The 13,284-nt window shown below is 40.1% G+C and overlaps 1 protein-coding gene across 1 annotated transcript in view; it reads left to right on the top strand.

Annotated features, from left to right (window-relative positions):
* The window catches only part of Sap47 (Synapse-associated protein 47kD), a 40,249-nt gene that overhangs the window by 25,939 nt on the left and 1,026 nt on the right, over positions 1-13,284 (top strand). The window contains exons 3-6 of the mRNA XM_022841766.2: positions 3,206-3,374; positions 7,266-7,387; positions 9,769-9,916; positions 12,985-13,046. Coding sequence (XP_022697501.1) covers positions 3,206-3,374; positions 7,266-7,387; positions 9,769-9,916; positions 12,985-13,046 — 501 coding nt within the window. The remainder of the gene's footprint in view (positions 1-3,205; positions 3,375-7,265; positions 7,388-9,768; positions 9,917-12,984; positions 13,047-13,284) is intronic.

A 13,284-nucleotide genomic window follows, 5' to 3' on the forward strand; every position in this document is an offset into this window, starting at 1 on the left:
CATATACAAATCCAATCCCGGGATTATCTTTGCTTTTAAAAAGACATCTACAAGATACGTTTGGATTTATATACGAGTTCAGGTAACAACATCTGTCCAATCCTTACCTAAAAAAAAGTTCCTCCAAGAAATACATCTGTTTTTTTGCAAATTCAGCGCTGAGGGAGGTAATCTGAAATTCGCGGGAATAGTTTAAAAAAAAAACACAGATTCGGCCTCGCCACGTGTCCAACTATCAAAACTTATTTTTCTGTTGTCGTTATGGCAGTAACAGATGTTATCTGTCTACTCGAAGCCTATTTTCTCGGATAAAATAAAGTTGGCCATCCGCTCGATTTAACGGTCTTTTTCGGGCATTGCGTATTCGTCTACTTAGAAAAATTTACTGTTAGAAGCGGAGTTTCAACCAGGTTATCGATTGTATATATATAAATACATACGAACCAGGTTATATATGTATATGTATAAATTGAAAATCTATGCCGGTATAACCATAGTTCCAGAGTCACTCACGAATACTTTTAAAGTTTTTACGGGACTTCAAAAAATGTATTGATCGTTAGTATAAGTGTTTGAAACAAATTTTTAAAAATGTATCCTTTTTTTTTATAAACATTTTGGTTATTATTGACCTGGCCAATAAAAATTTCGAAATTAATTTCATCACCGCTAGGTTGTTTTGCTTTATTCATTTGATAGTCCTAAACATTCTCACCATCACCCAAAATCCTTTGGCCGTACATAAGCGCAGTTGCAGCCGACTGATTGATATTACGAAAATAGTAATTTGGGCTTTGGAGTACGTTGCAAAACTAATGCCGTCTGGACTACGAGAAACTGCATCAGCAGCTTTAGAGCAATTAACACTAAGAAGGGGTTTGACAGAAAGGAAGAAGAACTATGATTTTTTTTCACAATCAAAATTTCATAAGTAAAATGTCCTTATTTTTTTTTTAACTAATGGCTTCACTAGGCCAGGTATCACAAGTCTGTATCGTAGCTTTTTGCCGCTTTCAGCATCACTGACAAGCTGTGTGGCAGCAACGAAAAAAATATACGCGTACCTCATCACGACAGCCCGCCACGTTTTTTTGCGCAGCTGGCTTAACAATCTGACTCCAGTAGGACAAAAAAAGCTGATCTGAGTAAGTTTAAGGACTGTTGCTACCGCTCATCTCTCCGACGATTAACGAAATGCCATTTCTACTACTACGTATTCGAGGAATGGAAGAAGAATTGAAAACGGTGTATCAGCTGTCTGACTTGATAGCCTACGAGTTGGATGGGTGCACAGGCAGACGTAGGTAACGCTGAAGATTAGAGAAATCTCAGTGGTATATCAGATAAAATGGCCTGTTGAACAGGCCTGCTTGCCGCCACAGCCGCTATTCTAATACTGTCTAGTACAGTCGATTACACAGCAAAAGCAGTAGAAACGGGAGGTCAGGAAATTGAGAGTTGGCAGAACAAGGGGTAGATTCTATCGCAGAAGATGTTCTTCTCCTGTTTAGTACGGCTACCCCATCTTCTCCGGAAAAAATCACCATTTCGCCATCTGCATAGATGGGTTGTACGATCTTGAGTATCGATGACGACAACGACAATAGCAATGAGAACGCATTCCCCCATGATCTTTCGACGAGGGACGCAAAATGGTTGAAGATGGCTGATGGGTGAAATCCTGTTAATAACCTTTTTTTTTTTTGAGGTATATCTTAGACTGGACGGCATGGTCTTTCGCTACTTTAGGAACGTCTTTTTTTCAACACATAGCACGAGCTTTGTTTGTGTGATAGAATGTCTTGTCCTGCTTAGTCCTTTTTTTGGGAACTCGTTCATTTTTAATTAACCAGAAAGGGGCAAAAGAAGCATCCGTCGGATAAAAAGAGACTGCCTCTTTATTGGGCTATTACTTGAATGCTACAATGCCGAAATTGTACTAGCGACGTTTGCTGTGGAAACTAACTGTGAAGCTAAGCAGGGTCAAGCGCTTCTAATGGACGTGCAAATAGATGGAAAAATTGTCGAATAATACATAACAAAACTATCTCGGAAAAAGCGGGAAACATTGAAAATGAGGCCTACGTCCAACTAGAAAAAGCAACCGTGGGCTGGGCAAGATACGAGCGGCTTGCTCTTAGAGAGCATTTGGCTGCTGAAAAGCCAAGTGTGAAGACAGGGCAGCACTCAACTCGTAATGCAAAGGCGCTGAATCGTCAATATGGAGATTTTAGCCACAAAGCCGCGGTTTGGGATTAAATATATGGGATCGTTTTTGCCAAACTGAGGAAAGGAGTCAGCGGAAGCGAAATTAAAAAAACAATTAAGGATTAAAGAATGTAAATGATATTTTCATCGCATGATCATTTGAAGTCACTTCTGTATCTATCTCTACACGTCTTGTTAAGAGATTTTTTCATGTCACCCCGTATAATTGACTCTGATGATCGCTTGGGAAAATTAGAAATTGGAAGACTACTTTTATTGTATTTTCGGTTTTTTGTAAGCAGAATATTATGCTGGTGCGGGCTGAAGAGTAGCGAACTTGCCCCAAGTGTGCAGCAAATTTGTAAAACGAATCATTACTTCCAGATCGTTGTTTATTTCCGGGGAATAATTCATTAACAATAATGGGTGTACCAAAGTTAATTTTCGAACAAGAAAGTGAAAAATATTATGCAGAAGCACCATGACAGTATCGCAGAGAATTTCAGGCAGATCCACCTATGCAGCTTAGAATTAAAAACAATCCTGGATGTTATATTGTAAATAATTTAGTCCCTCAAATAGCTTAAGTTAACTTTGGCTGGCACAGTTCGTTACGATGTTCTTTGCCCACGTATCACGGCGATGTGTCGTGGTCGAATTCACAGGAAATAAGTATCATGTAGTAATAACAACACCCAATAGAACTTGTCACATGCAGACTCATTTGTATCTTTTTTAGGTATGCAACAGCTGGATTGTGCAGCTAAATAGGTAGCCGGTTACAAGGATTTCACAATGCCTTTATCTATTCGATTGATAACGATTAATACCCAATTAATGCGTTTTCCTCTTTATTAAAATGGGAAGTTATACTTCCCTTTACATACACACGCACGTACTGGAATCAATATTGTGGCGTCGAATAATTTGGAAAGCCCCTTTCGTGTTGAGCAGATTTGATCTGTCCAATAATGTTACGCTTATTTTTTTTCCACAGAGCATCCTGGCAGACTTCAATCACGAGCAGGCATCGTTTTTGGCCTCGCTAACGAAAAACTCCGCGGGCGCATTGCCATGGACCGGCTGTGAGAACCCTGAGGAAATGAAACAGCAAATTCTTTCGCTGTCCGAAGACAAACGTACCTTTGTTAGAAACCCACCCAATGGTATGTTATTTAACCCTATAAATATGCTACTCTTATTTCGTCTTCGTTTACTTTATTAGGCTGTTTCAGCTCATCACTGAATTATAGGTGACAAAATGTATAAACTTTGTTAAGGGTGTTATTGTCTTGCTGGATATGTGCGTTGTTGCTTTGTTGAGATGCTAAAAAAAAACTGTTTGATGAGTCATATGGTGCGTACAAAAAAATGTTGGATTTACAGAGGATATGTATTTGATTGCGTGAACCGTGAACTACGTTGACATCAGGTCTAACTCAGATGTCTCTGCATTTTACTTTAAACATGAGCATTGGCCGGATCTAATATACTGGCAAGGCATAATGAGACTGGCCTTTCATATGAGATCCACGTTCACTTCAGGTTGCCAAGTTAGTATGCTTGCCACAGGAACAATCTGGAGCCGTTTTCAGTTTTCAAAGAAGAGAAATAAGCTTTCCACGGGTGCTGATTAATTAGCGTTATTAAATAACGTTCGTTCAGGTTTGACTATAGTGATTTACTGAAGGAGTGCCCGACGTTTTTTGTAACCCCTTAATTTCGAGATCCTGGGGATCATCGTTTCGGTCGACGATTCGTTAAAGCTACACGCTCTTCATAAACGCCGCTCACCACGAAAATCTGAATTGCCTTGGCCAATCGCGTGGCCGACGGCCGAAGTCCTTATACTTTTCGGTCAACACCTTGCTTTTCCCGTTGGGTCAAGCCGCTTGGGATGTCTTCGCTGCCAAAGCAGCTAAGTATTCATATTGACCCAAGCATGACGATGAAAGGATGTAATCATTACCGTTACAAGAACGCGTAAATTACGAAGTACAAAGGTAACGCTCGATCAACAGGTTCGAATGAGTGATGTGCCATTAACATGAGACAAAGTGAGCTTTGTATTTTTTAATCGGCCCAAAAATTAGACAAATTTGGGGCGTGCACTTTTTTATGTACGGGGACAGGTTCCAACGTTATTCTTTGCACGATTCAAAAGTAAACGGTAGGCAAACATGAGGGGCGAGAATAGGATTAATACGCGTATTTGGTACATAAAGCTAAGTAGAAAAGCGACTGCAATTTTGTGTGAAAGACAAGCCCAAGATGAACTTCCAGTCCTCAATGTTCCAGTGGCAAAAGGAACGCGCTTCGCTCCGTTAGACATCCGGCTAGAAATCTATTACACATAATATATTAGTGAATATCAAGTTGATTACATGCAAAGCTAGTCGGAAAAGCTTTGCAGATTGCTCCAGGACATTAGAAATAATCATTTCCGCATATAGCCAGTGTGTTCCGCGTAGAATTTCGTTGTTAAGCATACATTTGAAAGAAATCGTGCACTGCATATATACTAAGGAGATATGGATTCTTTTGTGGGGGGTCTCAAGAGAGTCACAAAAAATTGACCAGTTTTGTCTACCGTGAGTCAATGGCGACAATGGATACAAAGAAACGGGCCTATAAATTTGTTGACCTCAACAAGTAAGACTATACGTAGAAAATGACAGGGTATATAAGTCAATATTTACCTAATGCGAACGTTGAAGAAAAAAAATTACGTCTATCTGTTTACTAGAAATCTCTAAATCCTGCGGCAACGGGGGTAACTTAAAACGCTGTTTAGTTTGAGGCTGTTTTACTAAATGTAGCTATAGTGAGCAAAGGTTTTTTTTATAGCTCAATAAACAAATCACAAGCATAGCTTTTAGCTGGGGTTCAAGCAGATCGAGCTTTTGAAATTTGGTCAGGGAAAACGGTTATGCGGATTGCACCGAACTTCTGACCCGTATATGTCTCAATAACGCCAAGAGTTTTTATAAATTTTAAAAGTTTTTTATTGAAAACAAATGGTGTGGCTTAGACAGCCTAACCATTCTTTTCATATCACAATACCAGATATCGTACCAAAGTATACCTAAGACAGCCTACATAAATTTGGGAATACTTGGAATAATTATGCTCGGAACTTCTACAAAATAGACGGTCAGAGCTTTGAATCTGTGATAAATGATGAAAATTTTAGTCTACCATACGGGAGAATGACTCGCGCTTATATGCACAGAGCTAACTCGATTTATTAATGCTACGCCATGGCATTATATGGGCCTGTTCCAACGGCTGCAGTCTTAAAGTCGCTAAAAAACACCTAATGGGAAAAAAAATATTGGAGCATAGCGACATTCTCTTTCTGATATGCTAGCAACTAGTACAGTAAATCATGCTGAATGTCAAAAATATCCGGCAGACGCGTCTAAATAGATGAATTGGTCGGGCCTGTGAATGACTGCACGTGCAGCGAATTGTAGAGCATTTTGATGAATTAAGGAGAGACTAAATTGATCACTTTTTCGGGTTCAAGCTCCTTGTTTCCTATGGAGCGCGTTATTTTGTAACCATTCCTCGCTTACCTTCAGACACTTGTATTGAACTCTTCGTGGATATGTTTTCAACGGAAAATCAATAGTTGATCTGATTTGACGTCCCTAACGTTACTGTATCATGCTTGGAACTTATTTCCTGTTGGTAGTGTCAATATCATGCGTAGGACGCAATCCAATAAAAAATCCGCAGTTGTCTACAGTGCCCTGTTCCAACTAAATTTTTGTCGCAGAAGCCTTGTCCTAAGATTTAAATGCGTTCTTATCACACTTGCCATTCGAAACGCGCAACTATTTGTGCGCTTCCCAGCATAAACGTTTTCACCAAATGGCGCGGCTCATATCATTTCCGGCCATATCCTTTTTGTGTCTGAACAATGCAAGTAAGTGCCTATTGTTCCAGTTGATTACTACGTTTATTTGCCCCCTTCTGCAATGTTGCGTATACTAAAGCTAGACCTGCTAAGGCGGTGACTAACAAACCTGTGCCCCGAAACGTTCCCAGTGACGGTTTCAAGGGTCTCGACAACAATGGGTCGATCGATACTGTATATACAGTTGTATACTTAATACATCGCAGGTATTAATGAACAAACAATTACCCATTCCGTCTAGCGTGATGGTGATGCTTATAGACACAGCAGATGCAGTGCATCATTTGCCAGGGGGTTAGAAAAACCAAGCTAGCGGGGGCAGCAGGAAAGTGAACGCACTTTATTATTGACATTATATGCGACTTTACTCGAGTAGTATATATTATCGTAGGGATAGCAGCCATTATTTTTGACGTAGATGAACGTAACAATGAACTACAGGACAATGACTCTGCAGGCCGATGACGTTGTGTTCTGACGTCTCGACCGCAATCTATGTCGAATCCAACAACAGCGATGGGGAAGAATAATTAAACCGCTTGCCTATGCTAGTCGCTATGCGCCTATTTGGTTGGTTAAAAAGAGGCTGCCTTCTTTCTCAGTCGAGAAGGCTTCGTTTCATGCTGGGAGCTAGCCATCTGTCTGATGGAGTGCCTAATAGCCATATCCAACGTAAAACGATCTGTTGAGAAAAAAAAATTGGCTTATCAGAATGATATTACTGTTGCTTTAGCAATGGCCTTAAATTTTGAAGTGGATAAGAATTAAATACTGTTTTCGTATTTGATTTACGCTACCATTGGTCAACGAGAAATAGCTCGGCTAAATCAAATGGTACAGCTATCTCTATGTGATCGTTTCGCAGTAACGTATTTAGCGAAAGAGGTTGTTTGGGCTCGAAACTAGGCGATGACAGACGGTTTCCTGTCACGGCCCCGGAAGCAATGCTTAACGGCAGTGGGACTGAACCTAAGATCTTAGACAAACTGCTTGAAGTATTTTACTTACAGCACAGCAGACTTGTGCTTCCCGATGGCTTTCAGCATAAGGAACTCACTCAAGTAAATAAGTTACCTAAAGTATAATTTTTAGATTTCGGGAGCACTTGTTGATCGCCTTTCATTTTATGCTACAGGGGTACAGTTTGAGTTTGATCTGGAAGGACAATACGCACCCGTCGCCATGGCCATGCTTAAGGAGGATCCACGCCTCGAGAAAATGCGATTCGACCTCGTGCCAAAACTCATCAGCGAGCAGGTACAGATCGAAAAAGTACATAATAGAAAGGATTTGTTGTCCCTTTTAATACAGCGGCTTCTGGAGTTAATTAATGAATAATTGGTAAGCAATTCATTCGTTTTTTTTAAATATCATTCCACGTTTTTACCCTAACCCCGCTTGCCTGCAGTTGTATTCAAATTGTGAAATCAAATGGAAAAACCTTTTTCTAGCGTATCTATGCGGGTACCTATTGCCCGACACGGTACATTCAGTTGTTCCTTTTACCATGCATATCCTACTAAGAATCTGGTAAGAAGATGGCAGCTAAGCATCCAACGAAACCAATAAGGGAACCATCGTTCTTTCTGTTGAATATATAATCGTATTTTTCACTTCGCTCTAGCGACCCTCTCAAACTGTTAAAAAAAAAAGAAGCTCTTTTAATCGTCGTTAGAAATGCTGGCCTGATGGTAATGTACATGTTTTAGAAAAATCTGAAATAGATGAATTTTGTATGGTGACGCTTATCTATCAATCTGAAAGTTTTAATAGGCTTATTTTAACATTTACCATTATTAGCCAATGGTCTAGCATATTCATGCTTAGCAGAGTATAGCGTTAAAAAAAACGTTACGTTGACTTCTCCATTTTTCTCCCCTTTTGCTTATTGAAAAATCTAAAAATTTCATCCAGGAGTTCCGAGCCGGGCGGTCGGGACCCGCCTAGCTATAGGTATTTCGTTTTCCCTTGGGGACCTCTATTTCTGGCAGAAAAATGAACTCAACAAAGTGATCCTAGTAGAACAAGTGACAGTTCTTCTTTCTGAGTGAACAGCAATTTTTCGTGATATTCAAGTCATCTGGCGGGTCTAAGCCGTGCACTAAGAGCTTCTTTCAAAATCTAACTCAAAACGGAAAACCAGATGATTGAAATCCAGTTTAAAAGCGAGAAAACCCCAATAAAACTAAGTACCGTATAGAAAAACAACTTTTTTTTGATGGCGGCGCCCGAGGAGTAAGCGTTTTCAGATAACGGATGGAAAAACAAACGAGAGTTCGTGTTCCAAGAAAAAAGCATTTTCAAAACATCCGTAATGGAACACATTATTCTATAGAAGCTTTATATGAGTGTGAAAACTTAACGCGATATTCGCGGAATTCGTTCTGCATGAAAAACATGGAATAATGCCCAGTTGAGCTAGCATCGCTCGATCAGTTATGTCAAAGGTAGTTATTCCACCATTGCGGTAGCTGATTAAAAATAGTATGTCTGCATCAGTAGCTCAGGAAGGCAATAGTCAATATCATTAGTGAATGACCTAGTCAATCAAGGCAGAATCGTCAAGCAATTATACTTATTTTTGTTTTGCGTAAAAATTGTAGGATAGTACCTGTTTACAGGAAGACCTGTTTCAATTGTACGGTTCCGTTATTATCCACTATCATTGCGCCATAATAATCGAAATAAGTAAGAAGGCCGCCCGAACGTTTAGTATACTCACCGAACGAAAAGTTTTTACCCGACCCGTTATCGGTGCGGCTGCCACTACTTTGGTGTAGTTGAACAGGGACCTAATCATAGAAAAGAAGGATATCCTATAAATGCCGAAACGGTACTCAAACAATAAAAAACGGAAATACACATAACAAGTACGCCGTTCGTTGAAATAGCCTTTCAAAGTATTAAAAGCTTTAATGGACCGCGCTTCCGGAAATAACGGTGCAGTGGTGTCCCTTCGCATTTACACTTTAAATACGCCCTTGACACTTCGAAGTTTGTTCTAGCCATCAATAGACAGTCCTGCGCTGCAAGCAGAACTCAGAACGTACAAACGAGCCGACTGTTATGATTTTCGCCATCAATGGTTTTTGTTAGTTATTAGCCGTAAGTCATCATTAGCCCGGAAGTAATGATTGATAGACGATGATTTTTCTGGATATCAATGTTGGCCAAACGTTTAAGATTTGCGTGTCTTCGCTGCGTAGGTGTATATCCCGTGAATCAAATCACAGATTTACGTATATGCTCACTTCATAGTGATCAGCATCTTAGTAAAGCGTAGAGACGAAGAAATACTCAGAAATCTTCAAGGGCGCAACACGCAAAACACCTGAAGACCTACAGAGCGCAGTAAGGGCCGCTGTCTCATTTCGTTTAAGGATCTTCATATGACGTTTTGCTTTATCGCAGACATCGGAACGTGCGAGCAATATATTTAAAGTGTTGTAGGTTAAAAGTCCACGCAATACAGTTGTGGTAAATTAATCTGCACATTGATGGAGGGCTTATGGTGGCTGTACAGTTTTTGTCCTATTGTTAAATGTAAAAAGCACCACAGACTAGTAACATGAGCATTGTCAATCTGAATAGAATATCTCGATTTTACCATAAGGTATTTATTTGCTGACACTTTACAGGATTTTTGGCGCAACTACTTCTATCGTGTGTCATTGGTCAAGCAGTCGTCGCAGCTAAACTCACTTGCAAAGAGCGGCGGCAATGGAGAAGGTAGTACCGACACGTCAACGGCCGAGGGACCGCAAACACCTTCGGATGACGGGAAAGGTACGTATAAGTTTTAATTGTGGTGCCCTTTCGACTGCGGTACTAGTGCAACGCAGTTATAATCACATACCTTAATCCATAATACTGTGGTGATAAGTAAGTGCTTATACGAACTTTTTGTACATCTAGATTATTCCTTCATACACATTAAATGTTTACCTCACACCGAGAAAGCACATAGGAAGAACGTTTTTGTCTTTGGGAACAAATGTTTGTATTGTCTAGTCTGGTTTTCATGTTGTGTAAAGAAAAATTGCGACAAGCGCGCCCAGACTTTTCGTAACAGACTTATCCAGGTAACTTCCTACGAAACAAGAGCAAAAACTCGTTTTATTGCCCAAAATGCTCCCCAAAGCGTCCTGGCATAGATATGTTAAGAAAAGAGACCTTATCTATGCGGTTAATTTTTCACAGATTTTAACATACATTACTTAACATGTTTTGGCATAATATTATATGCATGTAGAGAGTCAAGACCTATTCTCTTTAGTCAGCCTGACAAAATTTCTAAGTAAGAAAAGGATTGTCATTCATTCGCGATCAGAGATCGCTGTCTGAGACGGAGGTTCACATACAGCTTAAATGCACTATCTGAAAATAAAGGCAAACACTTCTCTATCATCTCGTTCGGATTACCTTCTTATTTTTGCAAGCAACGTAAGACGTTTGCTTGCTGGATGCAAAGCTTGAATGCTTGATGGATTTAAAAGGAAACGGTCAGTTTATAAACTATACCACCTGGAATCGCTTCTCTTCAAGTTCAGGCCAATGATATCGCAGTCGTTTGACAGACTGTAACGTTAGTTGTTGAATGACCATTTATTAAAACACCATCAAAGACTTTGTTACCTATCTTTTACATTGTATTACTGTAGAAATCGAGGAGAAACATCTCTAAAGAGGATAGTTCAGCTCTGTAAATCTTTGTTGATGTTTTAAGGAGGGCACGTCGAACCGTCCCCGGTGGTCCCCGTAATAGCTTAGTAGGTAACATATTTGCCTACTAATTTTAGAAACATATTGTGGTCAAAGTTCGAATTTGATAATAATAATGGGCTAAAATCGAAACATTTTACACACAGGTGATTAACAGGTCGCACTAGGTTTACGGTTACTATTTCGTGGCATGGATCTATCCCGAGGGGTTGAAAACGTACTACCCTTTGTTGGCCAAAATCAAAACTCCTCCGCCAACTTGGTTGCTACAGTCTTATCGGAAAACGCCAAACATACCCTCTTTCGATAACGCACTCTCATACAACCACGTCTCAGTAATATATGCCATTTCGCGAAGAACGCGATAAGGCATAGCGCCATGTCGTCTTAAAGGGCGGATGCTTAATGCGGCAAATGGAGACATTTTGTATCAAAATGCCCCCATTTGCCATATGCCTGGTATAAACTTATCGTCGACAGTTCATTGCCCATATTTAGGTCATTTTCAGGAATCTACAGAATGTGGAAACCGCATAGATAAGAATTATTCAGCGGGCGTATTAACAATTAAGATACGATTTCTTTTTTAAAAAATGACACCTGTTTGTATTATTGATAGCGTTTTATCTATATACTTGATTTATTTATACAGCTTGGTGTTGTGAGAGTAGCAACCCGATGAAGTCCATGATTTATTTATCAGCTGACTGCAGTTTCAAAGGCTTCATCCGCGTCAAGGATAAAAGTTGAGAGCTAGCTTAGGATTAGCAAACAAATTGCACATATTAAGGGAAGCACAACGTTGTCCGATTTCGCGTCATTTAAACGAACGAGCGGACGGAATAAGGCCATCATGAAGCTTGCCCCGGCAAAAAATTGTTTATTAATATAGAACCTAATGCTAGTCTCTCCGTAAAGTGAATGCAGATGTTGCAGCACCACTTGCTGAGTAGTAGGGTAATCCTACGCGAATTATCTGTAGCAGAACAAATTGACGGATAAGTTGTGAAATTGATGGGTATGGTTCTAAAAAATTACTACTTTTAGCTGTCGGTCGAGTTGGGCTAGAAGCCAACTCGATTGAGTTGTGAATGAAAGTGAAATGAGTTCCGACACGCTCTGTCTCGGTCGCGAGAGCTAAACAAAATACTATTTTCCCTTAAGCGAAAAAAGATGCGAAGTTAAGCGTTAACAGTGGCAATCATATCATCGGTTAGCTCACCAGCAACGTCATAGCATTTCGAAGCCCGAAGTCATGCGGTTGGTTCTGGAAGCGCCACTCGCGTAGGTAGATGCCATCTTTTTTTGAACCCCTTAATAATTCAATGCAATAGAATACTGTAAGAGCACGCCACCCGGTATTAATTTCTATAGCGGTCATGGTTATGTAGAAAATGCGGTTCAAAAGGATGAAGGTTTAATAGGGACTTAGCCGCAAAAGAAGCGGATCAAGAAGCCTAAGAGGTTAGGGCCATATCAAAAATAGCAGCAACAGGTTATGAACCGCGACGTTATCGCGCGAACGCCTCAATATCGAGCGCTCCCTTTGTGAAATCTTTATATTTTTGGTAATAGCTTTATGGAAAGCCACATTAGACCAGCTTGGCCAGATGTTTCCGTATGCGTATGGTTAGTGAAAGTCCGCAGTCCAGCTTCTGGAACGAATGAATCCAAACGTTTATTTGGCGATTGCTGAAGCCCTTTAACAAATGCAGCGCTCTGTAGCTACCCATCTTCTGAATGAGATGCCCACAGGATTACGTTGTCTCGCTCGTATTGTCTTAGGGAAACATTTTGCAGAAGAATTGGTTCGAGGTAGAGGAAAGGCCTTTCTTTAAGAAGCTACCTCTCATTGTATCTGACCGATTTGAGTTCCGGTCGGTCTCCGTTTCTATCGGCCCTTAGCAGTGAAAATTCATCTGGGAAGACAAACGATAACGTAGCTTGGGTCATGATTTGATGTAGTTTTGAACATGAGAAATGTCAAGTATTCACTGAACAAGTTACTATTACTCTGCATCCTCTTTCAGTTTGCTTCACGTCGCGAGAGAAGTCAGAAAAGCTATTCTATTAATAGCAAACTATTAGTAACTAACATGTTTAACGACGTTTTGCCATTTTGTGGCTTGCAGAAGATGACGGAGCTGATAGCGGAATACCCTCTGATTTCGTATCCGACTCTTGTGAAGGCAAGGTGAGCCGATGCTGTTGTTCGGACCAACAGGGATTTCATTGTTTTATCAGTAACATTACCCTTTCCATGTACATAGTTCATCGAAGGGAAGTTCAGTGTGTGAACTATTATATACATATATAGTCAAAAGTTAAATTTAATGAAGCGATTACGTTTTAAATAATTGTTGCAGTCATATGGGTGTTGGTGTTTTAAATAACCAATGTAAACCTAGCTGGTCTTCAGTGATCATAAAAAA

The sequence above is a fragment of the Varroa jacobsoni genome, unplaced genomic scaffold, assembly GCF_002532875.2.
Source record: "Varroa jacobsoni isolate VJ856 unplaced genomic scaffold, vjacob_1.0 scaffold_101, whole genome shotgun sequence".
Taxonomy (NCBI): domain Eukaryota; kingdom Metazoa; phylum Arthropoda; class Arachnida; order Mesostigmata; family Varroidae; genus Varroa; species Varroa jacobsoni.